This window comes from Tripterygium wilfordii, chromosome 5 (genome assembly GCF_013401445.1).
Source record: "Tripterygium wilfordii isolate XIE 37 chromosome 5, ASM1340144v1, whole genome shotgun sequence".
Taxonomy (NCBI): Eukaryota; Viridiplantae; Streptophyta; class Magnoliopsida; order Celastrales; family Celastraceae; genus Tripterygium; species Tripterygium wilfordii.
This window is the reverse complement of record NC_052236.1, coordinates 11,461,078-11,480,319: the sequence shown is the minus strand read 5'-3', so window position 1 is coordinate 11,480,319 and position 19,242 is coordinate 11,461,078. Positions and strand designations below refer to the sequence as shown.

At 36.3% G+C, this 19,242-nt stretch overlaps 3 protein-coding genes across 5 annotated transcripts; 2 read left to right on the top strand and 1 right to left on the bottom strand.

Annotated features, from left to right (window-relative positions):
* The first annotated feature begins 836 nt into the window (after positions 1-836).
* LOC119999065 (pentatricopeptide repeat-containing protein At5g03800) lies at positions 837-3,764 on the top strand. The gene has a single exon (XM_038846573.1). The coding sequence runs from the start codon at positions 925-927 to the stop codon at positions 3,619-3,621; it is 2,697 nt and encodes an 898-aa protein (XP_038702501.1). The 5' UTR covers positions 837-924; the 3' UTR covers positions 3,622-3,764.
* Positions 3,765-4,287: 523 nt separating this feature from the next.
* Positions 4,288-8,393, bottom strand: LOC119998627 (beta-galactosidase 15-like). The gene is made up of 16 exons (XM_038845964.1): positions 8,229-8,393; positions 8,012-8,107; positions 7,804-7,916; positions 7,630-7,696; positions 7,445-7,537; positions 7,176-7,319; positions 6,923-7,008; positions 6,735-6,840; positions 6,553-6,640; positions 6,325-6,443; positions 6,078-6,236; positions 5,721-5,926; positions 5,513-5,616; positions 5,319-5,428; positions 4,999-5,226; positions 4,288-4,890 (listed from the first exon to the last, which is right to left on the bottom strand). Exons 1-16 carry the CDS (start codon positions 8,391-8,393, stop codon positions 4,288-4,290), a joined length of 2,487 nt encoding a protein of 828 aa, XP_038701892.1.
* Positions 8,394-11,545: 3,152 nt separating this feature from the next.
* Positions 11,546-14,636, top strand: LOC119998406 (probable glycosyltransferase At5g03795). 3 transcript variants are annotated; one of them, XM_038845735.1, is made up of 4 exons: positions 11,546-12,184; positions 12,967-13,178; positions 13,268-13,616; positions 13,734-14,636. In XM_038845735.1, exons 1-4 carry the CDS (start codon positions 11,789-11,791, stop codon positions 14,397-14,399), a joined length of 1,623 nt encoding a protein of 540 aa, XP_038701663.1. In that variant the 5' UTR covers positions 11,546-11,788; the 3' UTR covers positions 14,400-14,636. The 3 variants fall into 3 exon arrangements, with proteins under 3 accessions (XP_038701663.1, XP_038701662.1, XP_038701660.1); XM_038845734.1 differs by having other exon boundaries at positions 12,922-13,178; XM_038845732.1 differs by having other exon boundaries at positions 12,919-13,178.
* The last annotated feature ends 4,606 nt before the right edge of the window (positions 14,637-19,242 follow it).

Below are 19,242 nucleotides of genomic sequence, written 5' to 3'. Positions count from 1 at the left end.
GTGAATCCATCAGCTTCATCAACTCCATTATTTGCGTCATTAATTTGATCTGGTTGATCTACACTGCTGGCATGGCTTGGTCCAGCTGTTTGTGCCCCTTTGAGTTTGAGTCTTCGAGCCCGGTTGTAAGCCCTTTTCATTGCTCTACTTGGGTGTTCATCAGAAAGCTCAGACTCTCGCTCGTGGGGCTTCGACAGGAGTGTGACGTAAACAAGCATCATATCGGTGCATTTGGCAATGTGTTTGTACTATGGAGTTGCCAGACATATCATTTTTGGCTTAAATCATTGCGTTTGGAGAAAAAGTGTTTAGCCAAGCGATGCATTGCGGTTTACAATACCACAGTGAGTTCAAAACTAAAGTTGTAAGAAGTTTGCTTCCACTCTTAACGCAACGCGGTTGAGTGCATTTTGGGCATCAAAACATGAGTTTTTTTTTTTTTACAATTTTGCTCTCAATTTTTCAAAAATTAATTGATATCAAATTTTACCCTCATATCGCCACAGTATTTTTCGTGACTCGCCTAACACTTTTTTATCACCGTAATTTATCTCATCTCACTTCAGTTTTGAAACTCATCTTACCTTCACCGCTAAGGAATTCAAAACAAAACACACACCAAAGAGATCCATTGTTTCCTTCACCAACTCCACACGCTCATTGTTTTTGTAACCATAATTCATCTTTACCTCACCGCAGTTTTAGAACTCATTACTCATCTCACCTTCACCACGGAGTGCAAAACAAAACACTCATCTCTTTACCTTCACTTGCCAACGGTCATCTCTCATTCTATTTTTCATAAAAATAAAAAGTTTTTTTAACAATTTCAGTTGTAAAAAGCGCGTGGAGTGGTGAAGACTGAAGAGCGTCCGCGAGAAGATGAGAGAAGAAAGATTAGTTGAGGCTTGAGAAGATGTTTCTATGGCTGCTACTATCCAAATCGCCATAGCTTCCTCCGGCTTAAGCTCTCTTGCTCCTTGCTTTCCCAGAATACCCCTACTATCGCAATCTCCCTCTCCCTCTAAGCCTCCCTCTTTATCTACATCGAGAACGCGTCATCACCATATCCTCTGCTCCACTGGCTTAGCCTCTCAAACTCTCTGTCTCTCCTTACCCCAAACCCTTCTCTCTTTGGAGCCTCTCTGCGTCTCTTCTTCACTAGAGGACATCGATTCTCTTATCGATGGGCTTTTCTATTCACTTCGCCAATCGGTTAAATACAATGACATTGAGCTTTGCAGAGCGGTACATGGTTCTGTTCTCAAAATTGAGGAAGATATCCATCTGCGGAATGCTCTTATTGGAGCTTACTGCAAGCTTGGTTTTGTTTTTGATGCTTATAGGGTCTTCAAGGGCCTTACTTGCCCCAATGGAGTGTCTTATGCAGCGATGATGTCGGGCTTTGCTAAGTCAAATTGTGAAGCGGAAGCAATTGAACTTTTCTTTGGAATGAGAAGTGCAGGTATTGAGCCTGATGAGTATGGCTTTGTTGCTATTTTAACAGCTTGTATTAGGGTTTTAGACTTGGAATTGGGCTGGCAACTTCATGGTTTAATAATAAAAACTGGATATTTGGATGCTGTTTTTGTTGCTAATGCACTTATGGGTATGTATGGAAAGTGTGGTTGTTTGGATTATGTGCTTAAGTTGTTTGGCGAAATGCGTCAAAGAGATATAGCATCATGGAATACTGTGATTTCTAGTGTGGTAAAAGAGCTGTTGTATGACAAAGCCTTTGAATTGTTTCGTGATATGCAAAGGATTAATGGGTTCAGGGTCGATCATTTTATGGTTTCTACCATGTTGACAGCTTGTACTGGCAGCAATTCTTCAATGGAAGGCAGAGAGATTCATGCCCATGCCACAAGAATTGGGTTAGACGGCAATTTGAGTGTGAATAATGCACTTATTGTGTTCTACACCAAGTGTGGCAGTATAAATGATGTAGTGACTTTGTTTGAAAGGATGCCTGTGGTAGATATAATAACTTGGACATCAATGATTACTTCTTACATGGAATTTGGGTTGGCTAATTTGGCTCTGGAAACACTTGAAAGAATGCCAGAGAGGAATTCTATTTCTTTCAATGCTGTTTTGGCAGGATTATTTCATAATGGAGAAGGATCGACTGCATTGAGGTTATTTATCAAAATGGTGGAGAAAGGAGTGGAGTTAACAGATTCTACTTTGACTAGCATTGTTAATGCATGTGGGTTGCTGATGAATAAGAAAATTAGTGAACAAATTCATGGTTTCACTATCAAGTTTGGTTCTGGGGAAAATGCCTGTATTGAAGCAGCATTGCTTGATATGTGCACACGATGTGGGAGGATGCCAGATGCTGAGAAAATGTTTTGCCGCTGGCCAGCAGATGAGAACAGCTCAGTAATTGAGACATCTATGCTGTGTGGATATGCTCGAAATGGGCTACCTGATCAGGCCGTATCTCTTTTCCTTCAGAGTCAATCAGAAGGAAAAATGGATGTGGATGAGGTTTCATTGACTTCAGTACTTGGTGTCTCTGGAACTTTAGGGTTTCGTGAGATTGGGGAGCAAGTCCATTGTCAGGCTTTTAAAAGTGGTTTTGTGTCTGATTTGGGGGTGGCAAATTCAATTGTTAGCATGTATTCTAAATGCTGTGACATTGATGAGGCAATTAAGGCTTTCGATACTATGCTTGTCCATGACATAGTATCATGGAATGGCTTGATAGCTGGCCATCTTCTTCAAAGGCAGGGCGATGAAGCGTTGGCTATCTGGTCAAAGATGGAGAAAGCAGCCATTAAGCCGAATGCACTCACTTTGGTTCTCATAATTTCAGCTTACCGACACACTAGCTCAAATTTAGTTGATAGATGTCGCAGCTTAGTTCGTTCAATGAAAACCGTCTATGGCATTGAGCCCATGTCAGAGCATTATTCTGCCTTTGTTAGGGTTCTGGGACACTGGGGTCTTCTTGAAGAAGCGGAGGAAACAATTAATAAAATGCCTTTTGAGCCAGATTCTTCTGTTTGGCGAGCTTTGCTTGATAGTTGTCGACTCCAACTGAATGCAACGATGGGAAAACAGGTTGTAAAGCGTATACTAGCCATGGAGCCACATGATCCATCTACATATATACTGGTATCAAATTTGTATTCTGCATCTGGGAGGTGGCATTGCTCTGAAATGGTGAGGGAGGATATGAGGGAAAAGGGACTTAGGAAACAACCAAGTCGAAGTTGGATTATTCAAGAGAATAAGGTGCATTCATTCTACGCAAGAGATAAATCCCACCCCCAAATGAAAGACATCTACAGTGGATTAGACATTCTGATTTTAGAATGTATGAAATCTGGATACAAGCCCGATTCGAGCTTTGTTCTGCATGAAGTGGAGGAATACCAGAAGAAAGATTTTCTATTTTATCATAGTGCAAAACTGGCCACAACCTATGGCCTTTTGATGACCAAGACCGGACCCATCCGGATCTTCAAGAACATCCTTCTATGTGGGGACTGCCATACATTTTTGAAACATGTTTCTCTTGTCACCAATAGAGAGATAGTGCTAAGGGATACTTCAGGATTTCATTGTTTTTCAAATGGTCAGTGCTCATGTAAAGATTACTGGTGTTGATAGAGGTTAGTTTGGAACTTCCATTGACCTCAAGCAGTTTTTTTCATTTCTTTAGCACAATTGTAGTTAGAGAATTTTGAATGTATAATATTTCAGAGAATAGATATACATATAGTGGATTCAATATCTGCACCTTTGCTATTAATTATTACATAATTCATTGTATAACTTGAGCATGAAATGGCTGCCTTTAGTTTTGAATCTGGATCTAATCTTTTGATAAGTGGAGGTGAAGCTTGATGGACAACTTGAACCCAAATAAGACTCCACACCAGATGAATGTATTCTGGAACAAGTCAGCCAAACTTAGACTGAAAGGAAGGGGGAGAAGAGAAATAGAAACAGCCCTATAATCTAAGGCAGTGAAGAAATCTCTAATGTTTTGGCCTATTTTTCCTCATCTGTCAGTACATATATATATACAAGCCAAGTGCTGGTCTGAGATAGAATTTTGCAGACCATTCTGGGAAATGCAAGAGAGAGAGATTGGAAAAACCATGAGGCTGGCAGTAGAGAGAGTGATTGACATGAGACTTTTATTGAATATATTTAAGTACTGAAAACAAGCCTACTAGCATAATTCCTAAACTCTGAAGACAAAAAGTAATTCCTGAACTAATATAGAACCACCACATCTACTCTAAGCTACTATCATGGAAGATTTCTCTAGCAAACGGCTTCGACAGCGAGCTTATACGGACCACATTTGCAGCCAGTTGGGCCAAAAGTGTCTTCAGTGACATTAACAGCACAGCTACCCTTGCCAAGGCACAGATTTCTGAGAACAGACAAGGTGTTAGGAGACTCACAAGAACCTTTCAAAAATTCACCACAAATGCCTGTTGGTTCACCAAAGCTTGCAAACTTGATGTCTGATATAACTCTATCACCTTGGCAAGATAATTCCAGATTCACGCCTTCATTAGCATTTGCACAAATGCTTCCCACAGTAACAGTTTTGAAGTTCACAAGGAGAGGAGTTCCTCCCAATTCTTCGAACAGAACGAATTCATTATCGTCTTCGTTCAGAAACTCTCGCGGAATATGGTACCATTGCTGAGAAGATTTTCCACAGTTGGTAACACATTTATCAGCATAGTAAGATCCGCGATAATCGCACTTGTGAACATCATCACAGCCATTTTCACTAGCAAGGTAGCTAGGCCAGTATCTCCCAATACTCTTGCCATTCACCCAAGCAAGTCCTTTGCCCAAACCCAGCAAATCCACCACAACTGGATCAGTACCCAAGGGAGCCTTGAAGGTTGTCTGAAACCAGACATTCAAATTTTTATATCAGCAATTCAGCAAATGTTTCTGAAACATTATAAGACAAGCATATATGTATATATCTATATAAGACAGCAAGTGCATTACCTTGTACCAAACAAACATCTTGTTTGATGGCAAATTTTCAGATTCCCAATGGCGTTTTGGATTAGCACCAGGTAGGTATAATCCCTCATCTTCACCATGCAAGCCAACGTGATAAACCCATTTACTGTTATCTAACACCTTGGTTATCTCCTCATCATTCTTAATAGCAAACAATCTAACTGGTCCATGAATTCCAGTCCTCGTCTCTTCGAATTTCGCACCATAGTTCTAGAAAACCATGTCAAAAACACATGAGCTGTTTAGGGTTATATATGTTCAAACAGAAGATCATACTCAGAAGAGAATGTAATTTCACTTACAGCCAAGCCAGCAGTGACACTGAGCAAGACTATTTCATTGGTTCCACGCTTCAAGTTTGCCTTTGTATCAAAGATGAAATGATTTTTACCATCTTGACTATATTTTGATCCTGACATTGCATTCAGATCCTGTCAGTTAAGCCGCGACAGAAGATTTTCGGACACAGATAAACAACAAAACTGCATTTTCTTACCAATGTGTTTTCCATTTAGAAAAGCATGAACTATATGTCCATCAGTGTGTACATGAAGCATTGTGTCAAGACCCCAAAGAGGATCAGTTTCTTGCATTTCAACACTAAAAGAAGCCAACAGAGTACAAATCAGTAAAACAAAAACAAAAATCTCCTTTAAAGCATGGATATTGGACTGATTAGGAATGGAAGGAAAGGAATATTTTACCTGGTCAAGTACCACAAGTAGTCAGAAGTGTCATTGAAGAATTTCTGGTCCAATAGTTCTGTTGTAGTCAATGGATTTCCAAGAGCAAGAGCAGTGTCAAGATTCATAAAGCTCTCAGGTCTCCATGTCCATTTCAATGAATAAGGTTCCTCTTCATCATCAGCTTCATTGCCTTTCTTCACCATTACTGATGTTTGGGTGTTAACCTGCCAATACCCAGAGAAAAAACATGCTCATAACACAGCCCGCACCACGATGACAGACTCTTTAGACCAGGTTGAAACCTGTGCGAGTAAGTGGGCCGAAGCCCCCCAAGCCATACACACACATAAAGTCCTGAAACTAATGATATATTACCTTGGCCGTATTATAAATTTCTTTGAAGCAATCAGGGAGAATGCTAACAGACCAACCAGGAACAGTGTATTCAGTGTTGTCATAGGTGAGTTTTTGTTCTTCAGTAGCAACATTTGAAAAGAAACAACTTGATTTTCCTTCATAACTGTAAACAGTTGCCTGCAAGTGAAACCATATATGTATATAGTCAGTCACATATCTTATATATATACATATAATCATTTATAAGTTCTTTTTTAAGACTTACAGACAACAGATTTCCATAATCAGTATCTTCTCTTTCCCCATAAGTAATGGTCTTCTCCATAGCATAAAGGACTTCATGAAGCTTCTTAAGATGCCCCCATTTAGGTTGATTCAAATTACCTAAAATTCACAAATCAAATAAATTTCCAAATATTATGCAAAATTAAATTTTCAAAAAAAAGAAAAGAAAAGAAAAGAAAAGAAAAGACATTGATATTATTATGATTACCATATTCATCAAGTGGGGCATCATAGTCATATGTTGTGGAAATGTATGGACCACCAGCATCCCTTCCAAAATTAGTCCCACCATGGTACTAAAAAAGAACGAGACATAAAATTAATGTTAGAATTCTAATTAATTGCTACTTTGATTAATTTGAAGTATAATTTACTAATTAGTACACTAACCATGTAGTAGTTTTGAAGGGTGCCACCGAGTTGGTAGAATCTAGCAACTGCAAAGGCAACATCTTCTGCGGTCCTGTGTGGGTCTTTCATGCCCCAACTCTTAAACCTGTAAATTTGTTTTTCCATAAAATTATTAATTATATATGATAAGATAAAATAAAAGAAGAAAACAATAATAGTAGACAAACCAGCCGGTCCAGTTCTCTGTCCACATCTTGGGAACATTTCTGTTGGGTTGAAATTGATCACAGTAATAACCATTACATGTGTTAATCTGCAAGTCAAAAATTAAATCAAATGAGTTAACAGTACTACTTCACTATTGATCACCCAGAAGTATTTTATTTGGCCACAAGGATTCCACGTGCCCCGTGCTACTCGGGTAGTAAGCTATAAATATACATTTTATAAAATTATGATATAATTAAACATAACCAATACCATTGACTCTGGAGCATCACCCTGTTGGCACATGATCCATGGCACATCCGCATTGTAGCTTTGAGCCAAATTAGCACACCATTCTATATATTTCTTTCCATCATCTCCATAAGAACCTTGGACATTTCCATATTCATTTTCAATCTTTTTTAAATTCCAAAAAGAAAAAAAAATAATTGCATTGTTAGAGCCAGAAAATAATTAATAAAAAACAATGCTTAAAACAATTAAATTATTGTAATTTTTAAAAAAATTCAAAAAAAAAATACCTGAGCTACGATAATAGGTCCTCCTTGTGAGGCAAAGAGCTTCTCGTGTTTCAACTTGTCCACAATAAGTGTTGTGAAATTTTGCATTTCGTTCTAATTTTTGAAATTAAAAATAAAGAGTCACACACACACACATATATATGTATATGTATATGTATATGTATGTAAAATCTCAATAATTAGACCTTAAAGGCATCATTGTTTGTCCTTAGATGCATATTTGGAATGTTAGTTAACCAAACAGGCAGTCCTCTGCAAAACAAAAAATAAAATTTTCACATCAATATAAATATTTCCATACAAACTTATTATTAATAAAATAGGAATTTTTTTTAAAAATAATGTGTATTTTGAATTACCCGAAATTCCATTCAGCACAAACATATGGTCCAATTCGAACAATAGCATACATGCCAGCATCGTGGACAGTCTTAATGAATCTAACCAAATCCAGATTTCCTGAGAAATCATACTAAACACCGCAAAAATAAAAATAAAAATTAATATCACATTTTTAGCCACTATTAATTAAAAGAAAAAAGGAGTAATAGATAATAAATAATTAACCTGACGACGTAGGGGCTCGTGTGCATTCCAAAACACGTAAGTCTCAATGGTGTTGAGACCACCATCTTTGGCTTTCTTAATCAAGTCCGGCCACATCTATTTTTATTTTCAAAATCAAGCAAGCAAACATAATAATTTAATTAGTTAATAACATATAAACATATTTATTAAACACAAAAAAAAATTTAAAAAAATAAATTAAAATGGACTCAATTACTTCAGCAGTACTACGAGGGTAGTGAATAGAGCCGGAGACGATAAGCCTCCTTTGTCCATCGATCGTCAATGCTCGTTCATCGTACGATACATGAGTCGCATATGAAGCCGCCACCAAGAAAACCAACGCAAAGAGACTACACAGAGTAACTCCAATTCTTGCCATTTTTCACTTGCAAATGGAGAGACGGAGCGGAGAGAAGAGAAGAGAAAATGTGATTTGTGAAGCAAAGTATTGGTGGGTATTTATAGTGAATGAAATGTTGAAATGATAATGCTCAACGTTTTACAGAGATATATTCGTCAATATATTAACATTTATAAATCTATTTTGATTACTGATTAATCTAAGTTATGGTGATGATTATCGATCGAGGAAGTGAGTGATAAGTGTTTTCTTTGATCTCATAATCAATGAAATCAAAATGATAATCATACTTAATAATTAGTTAATCTAATTAGTGATAATACTATTATTCTTTCTGACAGGATAGGAATAGGCAAATGGATTAGTGGATCGATCGGGGGTAGTAGAGCTTTATTCCAAGTGTACAACATTCTTCTAGAGAGAGAGAATTAGAGGAGAAAAGGAATTCTGCTTCTTAGCATTAGTTGGACTATGTTTTTTTTTTAATCTCTCTAAATCCTTGACTATGTTTAATTATCACAAAGAGATGTAACACTCAAACCACTAACTAAAGTGGTAAGAATTAGAGCTGTAAAAATTTACTGACAAAAATGAAATGTTCGGTTAACCAACCGAATGGTCAATTATTTTCAAGCTCTATTTAGTAAGCACCGAACGATTAACCGATCGAATAACTGAAATAACTACAATTAACCGACTGATTGGTCAGTTAAATTTTTGTTAAAAACCCAAAAAAACAATGACCATTTACACCTCTAGTAAGGATGATGTGTATCACTTTAGTGATCATTGTTTGAATCCTCATTCCCCGTTTCAAAAAAATTAAATCACAAAGAGATGCATAATATACGGTTAAAAAATGAGAATGAAAAACAACAGACTAAAGTCACCAAACTATGAAACTGGGCCTAGTCATTTGTTAAGAAGAATTGGGCAATTACTTGGGCCAATCTATGATTCAGGTAAAACGCCCTGTCAACAATCAACATATCCAGTTCGCATCCAGAATCCATCTAATGGGCCGAATACAAAAGACTATAATTGGGCCATTACTTGGGCCACATCATGATTCAGGTATTTTTTTTTTTTAAAAAAGAAAACTAAATCTTACAGACACCCCCTTATGGTTTAGGCAATTTTTAGATGTATATTTTTTGTAGTTTAAAATTTTTGACAGACATCCTCCCCTTATACTTAAACTTAGTTCTTGTGAGATTATTTTGTCTATTTCTTGTTAAGCTAATTAATGTAATGTTTTTGCATTGTTTGAGGAAGGTGGTTGGAGAGAGATAAAGGTAGGTACAATGGGGATGGGGCTCAAATTCCTTGCATCAATTTTAGCTCCAATTCTTCCCCAAAAAATATGTTAAATCATGAATTAAAATGTATTATTGAGTATTTTGGTATTCATAATGTTAGAACATAGTCGATTTTGAATTTTTTTTAAGTTTTAACTTCAAAACCCTAAAACTTAAACTCTAAACCATAAACACTAATTCCTAACTCCTAATCTCGAATATAATATAGAATTTTCAAAAAAAATCATGATTTAACATGATTTTTGAGAGGAATTGAAGGCCCTATCTGGGTGTTTCTCAAACTTCAACAACTACAAAGAATAAACCTAAAATAACATAAATCACAAGAGTGTTGGTAACATTAGCCTTATAGCTAGAAAGGTGGTAATCAAAACACACAATTTCAGTAAGAGAAATGTTCATAAGTGCGCTAATTAGGCCACTAGATAAGGATAAAAAAAATGTATTAGAACTTAAAAAAAACACATGTAATTTAAATTTTAAAAAATAGGTGAGAAAACGTTCATCACGCATTACATACTATTATTCTAAGTTGTAATAAATAAGGTAATCAGAATTTGGGATATCCTAATAAACATGTTAAGGGAATCCGTTAACACTACCCTTCTAAGTTCTAATAAACATTACTATTATTCCAAATATGATAAAGAAATGTCACATGACAACTTCGGATATCCTAATAAACATGCAACTAGCCCAACATTAGAGGTAGGAAAAGTGGACTCTTATTTGCATGTGATGTGATATGAACAAATACATACACGTAACTTCTAAATATAAGGTTCAATACATCACACACACACATATATGTATGTATTTATATATGTGTGTGTCAAATGACATCCACATCATTTAGTTTGAAACATTGAACACTAGCGGCTACACTTGAATTTATCCATCAATCTCTACTCTTAAGAAAGAGACTCATATTAAAAAAAGATATTTTAAAAAAAACAAAGAGTCTTTGACTGATTCAATCACCCATGCAATGACGAAATAAATGAGAGGTGGCATGCAAGACAGATCCCCACCCATCACACACAACACAAGTTGAAACAAATCCTAATTCATGTGTGTCAATAAATAGACCCATATGGATCAATTTCCAAGATAAATACAAATTTGAAGCCTAGTAATATAAATAGATAAATAAATACGGATTGAAATTACTATTAAACCCATAGACATTAGTTTCGTTATATGGTCCATTTGAGAGTGTGATGTGTTTTGATCACATCCTGCGGTGATGTGGGGCAAGTACGAAACTATAGCGAGTTGAGGTGAGTTTCAGTGACAAAAAGTGGTTGACACGTTACTAAAAATACTGTGACGATGTGAGGGTAAAATTAAATATTTTTAATTGGCAATAATAAAATTGATTGAGGGCAAATTGAGAAAAACTTCTTGTGTTTTGACATCGAAAATACGTTTAACAACGTTGTATCTGGAGTGAAAGCATCTCTATAGTTAGGGTTGTTCAAAAAAATCGTCAAAACTAAAATCGAATCTGTTGGTTGATTTTTTTAAAAAAAAGTTACACATTTTTTCACTAAAAATCGAATCGAAAACCAAAAAAAGGGACAAAATCGACCATTTAATCGGTTAAATTATGTCAAAAAAATCAACTTGAACACCCCCATCTGTAGATTTAACTTCGACCAAACACTTCTTTTGTCCGAAAACAGCCCATTTGATAGCTACAAACACACCATGAAACGCACACCCTTTAATCCATATACCGCTGGCGAAGGGGTGGAGGGTAGGAAAGGAAATTCAACAACCCTGCATGAAAAACGCAGATATTGAGGAGTTAGTAAGAGGACGCTTGGCGTGAAGTCTCAACCATTTACGACCAACTGTAGCCCTTCCACAGACCCAACTCCCCCCTCCCTCACTCTTAACCCTTCTTCCCTGCACTAGTCGTCAAAAGAGGAAACCACCCATAGTTTCTCCTGCTTTCTACAAAAAGACCCAGTAAAAGCCAAAAAAAGGATAAAAGAAGAGTCGGTTATACACAAATAAATCACACCTCTTCAGAGACAAAAAAAGAAGATTGAGAGTGTATCATAGTACTCTGTAATCATTTATTAATTAATGGCAGATTTTGTGTACGGAAATTGTTTTGCATGGCGGTTTTGTTCATCATCGTCTAAGAAACTTTTGTTGTTCATAGTTCCACTGATTGTAATTTCTGGGTTTTTTGGTCCAAGAAACTCCAACTGGGTTTCTTTGTCTGGTTTGCAGAGTACTCGTCCATGGCTATGGGGATACTCTGTTTCTTCTAATTCTTCTTCTTCTTCTTCATCTTCTAATGATCATCTTGATGTGAAATTATTGAGTACTAAGCATGCCGATGAGAGGAAAACTATGGCGGATTCAAATGTCGTAATGGGTGTTCAAGATAAGGAAGAATCTCTCTCTAATGACTCTGTCCTTAACAGCTCTGTTTCTCCATCTCTTCCTGTAGAAGCTGTTCATGCTCAAGAACCTGTAAGTAATCATTTATATCAGGCAAGATATATTCTTTTTAAGCTTCTTTTTTTTTTTAATTGATGTAATTTGTTTTTGTTCTTGCTGGTCATTGATTTTAGTCGAAGATTGTTCAGTCGTTCATGGTTGCATGTGTTCTGTACTGAACGGTAATGTGACGTTCTTTTTGTTTAATTAAGGATTAAGGTTTAGGAGGAACCGAAAGCGCTGCCTTTTCAAGCACAAATGCATTGATTATAAGTTAATCCACTTATCTAATCCTGGTCTAACTGGATTTTAATGTAGAAGGAAATGCACATAAAACAGAGAATCAATGGGTCACATCTATATTTATTTGAGTAAATGTAACATTTTATTTTCTTAGGCTACCTTATCTAGCAAATCTTATCTACTTAGCTAGTTGACGGAGACTTTCCTGGCTAAAACTCATGAGTTCCAAATTCTATAAGCTGTTTTTTTTGGGTTAGCAGACGTGCATTTTGGACAACCCATTAAGTCTAAACTTGGGCAGGTCTAGGCACTTACAAACCCACCCGACGGGTTAGTTGGGCAAAGGCTCAATGCAAATCACTTGAAAATAGCACCGCTAGCTTAGAATCGAACCATCACCTCGGGCGAGATTCTTTATTCCCTAACCTGCTAGGCCATAGCCAAGTAGTTCTATAAGCATTGCATTGAAGTTATATGCATTTAGGTAAAGCAAGTAATTATTTTAATCAGATGCTTTAATTCAGCAGAATGAAAATGATGTGGAATTTGGCCTCAACATTTCACTATTGAAGGAACCCCAGAGTTCACATTCCATGAATGAATCTGTTGATCCTCCCATGAAAGCTAGAGAGCCAAAAGTGTATACGAATTTAGAGAGGCTTGAATCCGGTCTCCAGAAGGCTCGTGCTGCAATACGAGATGCTAGAAATGGAAACCAGACAACACCAGACCATGATTATGTCCCACAAGGTCCAATGTATCGGAATGCAAATGTGTTTCACAGGTATCTTCGTTAATTTCTCCGAAAAACTACTCTGCTGCTTATACGATATCAAACTCTTGATTGCTATTAATACCTATTTTCCATTGCAGGAGCTACTCGGAGATGGAAAAGCAGTTCAAGGTTTATGTCTACAAGGAAGGAGAGCCTCCGGTGTTCCACAACGGTCCTTGCAAGAGCATTTACTCCACGGAGGGGTTCTTTATAAATAGAATGGAAGTTGATAAGCAATTCAGGACCGAAGATCCTGAGAAAGCACACGTTTTTTTCCTTCCATTTAGTGTCACAATGATGGTCCGCTTTGTCTACATACGCGATACTCACGATTTCGGTCCCATTAGAAGAACTGTCATAGACTATGTCAATCTTGTTGCTGGTAGATACCCATATTGGAACCGAAGCCTCGGTGCCGATCATTTCATGCTTTCTTGCCATGATTGGGTAAGTACTTCTTGATTGATAGGCAACATATAATGTTGAGGTTTCTTAATGTATGTTCTGGAAATCAAACTACAAACAAAATGTGCAAAATTTTGATTGTGTGATGTCTTATTGTAGGGGCCGGAAGCTTCATTGTCAGTACCTAATCTACAGAAAAACTCAATCCGTGCGCTATGCAACGCCAACACCTCTGAAAGATTCAATCCCATAAAAGATGTCTCCTTCCCAGAAATCAATCTCCAAACTGGTACAATAAAGGACATGATAGGCGGTCCATCGCCATCGCAGCGATCGATTTTGGCATTCTTTGCAGGTGGGGTACATGGCCCTATTAGACCAGTACTCTTGGAGCATTGGGAAGGCAAAGATGAAGACATCCAGGTGTTCAAGTACCTTCCAAAGGGCATATCTTACTATGCCATGATGAGGAAGACCAAGTTCTGCCTTTGTCCGAGCGGTTACGAGGTTGCAAGCCCGAGAATCGTGGAGGCAATTTATACCGGTTGTGTGCCGGTGCTGATCTCGGACCACTACACGCCTCCATTCAGTGATGTTCTGAACTGGAAGTCATTCTCTGTCGAGGTATCGGTAAGCGATATACCTAACTTGAAGAGAATACTAATGAGGATTTCTTCGAGGCAGTACATAAGAATGCAGCGGCGAGTTGTGCAGGTGAGAAAACATTTCGAGCTGAATTATCCGCCGAAGCGATTAGATGTGTTTCACATGATTCTTCATTCAGTTTGGCTCAGAAGATTGAATGTAAGAATTCAGGATATGTGAATACAAAGTGGATAGATAGCTGCTTGTTGTCTGAAAATAAATGTCCTCCATTGAATATAATTTGCATTTATGTGGTGTTTGTGTAGGTGTGAAGTCTGTAGAGTCTGTGGTTGTATATGGCCTCCTAAAGTTGTTAGTTTTAGCCCAATTTTCTAGCTAATTGTAGTCTGTCTGATGTGTTGTTTATTAAGCAGCTGGCTAATAAAATATCATCTCCGTAAGTTAAGACTGTTGTATATGTTTGACGCAGTTTATTTTGAAGCTTATAAGATAGTTTTTAAGCTCGTCAGAAGCTGTAAGAACAGTTAATTTATAAATTAATTTATTTTTTACAATTTAATAGCTTATAAGATAGTTTAGAAGTTAACTTATAAATTAGTTAATTTTTTACAGTTTATAAGCGTAGCGTAATAGCTTATAAGATAGTTTAGAAGCTGTGCCAAACACTCCAGATTAGTTAACTTATAAATTAGTTTATAAGCGTAGCGTAACTGTGTTAAATTGAAAAAAATAAGTTCTACCAACTTATAAATTAGTTAAAAAAAAAAACTTATAAATTAGTTTGTAAGTGTAGCGTAACTGCGTAAAATTGAAAAAAATAAGTTCTACCAAATGGACGAGAAGTTGTACCAAACGCAGTACACCCCATAATATTTGATTTTGGGTTGTGTTTATTAATGTAAGTGAAGTTTATGGAAGGCCCAATGACTTGTGTCACGGAACATTGATAGCCTCCAGTCCAAAGATCATTGGGGGTCCGAGTTTGTAAATGCAAAGCCCATGTAATTACATACCGGCCTTAACTATTGAGTTAGGTATCCTAGTTATCTTAACAGTTGAGTTTATTAGAATTTTCTACCCAATACACATCAACAATATTATCCGTTTTGGGTTGTCCGTTTTCCGTAGATATATCGGGCTTGCACGACTGTGCCTTTTCAGGAGGTTCCCAACAATTCAATGATAAACTATTAACGAAAATGATAGAGATCTCAACAGTTAGGTATCTCAGTTATCTCAACAGTTGAGTTTATTAGAATTTCCAGCCTAATACGCATTAACAATATTGTTCGCTTTTGGTTGTTCAATTCCCATGAATATATCGGACCCGCACGGCTTTGCCTTCTCGGAAGGCCACTCATCCTAATAGTGCTTTCGTAGAAACACGCTTAACTACAAAGTTACTACGGAATGTTCTCTTCTAGGAAAAGCATTGTTAATGGTTAGGAACTGAAATTATCTATATATATTAACAGAGTTGGACGCACAATATTCAACTGAATTCGTGACATATGGGACGCACATAATTCAAATGAATTCATGAGCTTCACATGTCCCCCGTGATACACATACAATTCTGTGAGATAACTGTAGGGATCCACATAATTACTGATTTACCAATGATAATGATTCGACTATCTCCATCATGCACGAAGATATGTATTGAGAAATTAAACTTAAATTAATGATTGCCACTACTAACAATTATTTAACTAAGCATTCAATTAACAATCCATTACATGATTAGATCCAACATTTCTGTCTAATGTGACGTCAATTGTATTATTTATAGAATGATTGTAAACAGTACTGCCCCACGTGATATTTAAGCATAAAACATGTTTATTAATTTATATTAATAATGCCTTAATTTTAAAAAATCTTGGGAATAATTTTCTTTTTATTTTTTCAAATTCATGACGAAACCATTCAATTATTCATGATGATGATAGGTTCAAATCCCTCTCACCATCCTCTTTTTAGATCATAAAATGTCTCAGATTTGGTGGTGCTTTATAAGCTTGAGTCAAATCTCCAAATATTTTCGGGTTGTGTATTGGGTAAACTCATGGCCCGTGCAATGGTTCTCGCAACGGTACTAACTGTGAAGCAGACGAGATATCTTAAAATAAATCCGTAAAATTGATGTGTTTGTTGGCCGGCCAACCCCATAAGTAATTTGATTAACCGATGCATAAGCCGCCGTAACAAACAATTCTTTGGAGTGTGGTGTGGACCCCACAAGTACAGGAAAAAAAAACCCCCACAAAAATCCTTAGGTTTAGGGCTACTGTTATGTGCATCTACAATTCTACACCTTCATTGCAGGCTTCAAGGAACTTTCTTTAAAAAGTTCAATTTTTTTGGACTGACTTACGTACTCACCTACCATGCGTTTTAATCGGTTAATGATTGCGAAGATGATTAATTCCAACACTTATCTCTTCCTTGTGATTGATGATTATGAGAAAAATGTTACGATCCCACGTCTCTTAGATAGAAAGAAAGTGCGCGCATAATATAAATGATCGATGCCAAGCTCATTACCTAATAGTAACCGGTTACCTAATAGTAACCGGTTTTCTGGAGGTTGGGCCTGTAGGAGATTGATTGTTGGACCGTGTCTCTTGAGCCCAATTTGATAGTGAAAGAGGATAAAATTAGTCCATCTTGAGCCTTTTTTTTTTCGGACAATTGGCAATAAGAACACTTTAGACAACTTAATTGTAAAAAGGTCATGGACATTTTTAAAATTGTAAAAAAGTACAATTTAAGGGTAATTTGGTCATCTGACTTAAGATATTTTTTAGTTTATACCTACAATACCCTCCTCCTCTTTCTCCTTCTTCTTCTTCTCCTCCCTCCAACTATCCAACTTCCTCTCTTTCTCTCCTTCTTCTCTACTAAAAGTTGTCTCCTTCTTTCTCTTCTTCTTCTTCTTCTTCTTCTTCTTCTTCTTCTTCTTGTTCTCGATCTGAATTTGTTCTTCATTGCCTTCTTCTCCGTTTTTGGTCGAGTTTCTCCTCTCTTCATTGCCTTCTTCGTCGTTGCTCAATCTGGACTGCGTCGAGTTGCTCTGCCTTGTTTTTGACAGATCTGGACGATGTTTCGTTGTTCAATCTGGGCTGTGCTTTGTTTTTTTGCAGATCTGAACTCTGGTTCGTTTTTTGCAGAGATGTATCACTATAGTATCACTATAGTATCACCATAGTATCACCAACACCAAAAAATCACTAAAATGATACAATGAAACTAGTATGCATACTTCATCTTCCTAATTACTTTTCCTTTCTTGATTTTCTTTTCTTGGTTACCTCTTTTATTTGTTTTGGAAAAACATTTACAAGTGCAGAGATGTATCACTATAGTATCACCAACACCAAAAATTCATTAAAATGATGTAATTGAACCAATATGCATACTTCTTCTTCCTAATCACTTTTCCTTTCTTGGTTTTCTTTTCTTGGTTTGTACATATCTTGCTCGTTTTGGATAAACATTTACAGCTGCAGAGATGTATCACTATAGTATCACCAACACCAAAAATCCACTAAAATGACATAATTGAACTAGAAAGACATGTAATGCAATCAAATTTACATTCTAACATTTATATCATCATTTTATAAGCAAAAGATATAAATTGAACACTAAATTGGATCTTCTATTTAAAAGTATCACTATTGTATCACAATTCGTGGAGAGAGAAAATCAAATTTGAGGTTATTTTGGTAAAAGATGATCCCAGTGTACTTTTTTAAAAGGATGTTTTAGTGACTGCACTTTTTTACAATTAAGTATAATCTGGTGTACCGGCATCCAAAAGTCCCTTTTTTTTTTATCATCATTTGAGACATGTACTATTTTTTGTGGAAATATATAAATGATCATCAAGTGGACCAAATGCAAATTTATTCAACTACCTCTCAAAATCATGGGGTAGGTTGAATGCTCCTCTTTGAATGACTAACTAAGAACCACCAATGATTCCGAGATTGGGTATTAACTATTAAATGTCTCGTGTGTTGTCAATTCATTCAATGCTGATCCGTATAGCCCGACTGATAGGTATATTTCATTTTATTGCATTTATATATGCAAATTAATTAAGATGAGGTTTGTGTGGACACTATGATTTGAGATATATTATATAATATCAGCCATGTATTCTTTTATTATTATTTTTTTAAATATCGTTAAGAAATATGATTCTCGTTCGAATCGAACTTTCGACACACATATATCTAATCCAATCGATTGTCAAACGAGTCACCTTTAGTTGGTTATTTTTATTATTATTATTATTTATTGATGAAATTACATAAGACATATCAATATATAGTAGCTTATTTAAATAATATTAACTAAAACGTATATTTATCTTTTTGTTGACAATTCTCTTAATCTCTTTAATTTTTGATGTGCATGACCAACTCAACCACACTCCGGATATCAAGGGCGAAGTCACGACATAGGGTTCGTTTAGCTCATAATTTTGGCCGTAGCATATATTATAAATAATAAATGGTTATAATAAATGATAGTAGATATGGTGATTGAAATTTTAGTAGTTGTTTAGTTGTATTTTTGTTAGTAGCATATAATATGTTAAAATTATTATGTAAATTACGTGTGGGATATTATGCATTTAGTGAGTATATTGAATATAATAAATTTATTTATTATAAAAATAGTGAATATAATTTATTTTTTTTTATATAAGTTAACTTTATAATTAATATTAATAATGATATCAATAATTCTAACAATTCGATTAACAAAAAATCGTTTTTGACTTGTAGATCTCCTCCGGCTCAATCACCTCTCCGCCTGGGCCAAGTGGCGCCGCCGCCTTCCTCGTGTGATTGCGGTGCTACGAAGGATGCGTGACTTCTACATGGAGATTTTTCCATTTTGAGAGCTCTATTATCCCCTTCGTTGGTAAGATTGCACTGTCTTATACATACAAGATCTGGTGACGTTGAGGGCCAAGGTGGAGAGGATTGCTGAATGTTGTTGCTGGAGAGTGGGTCGGGAAGAGAGAGGTGAAAGGTAGGTATGG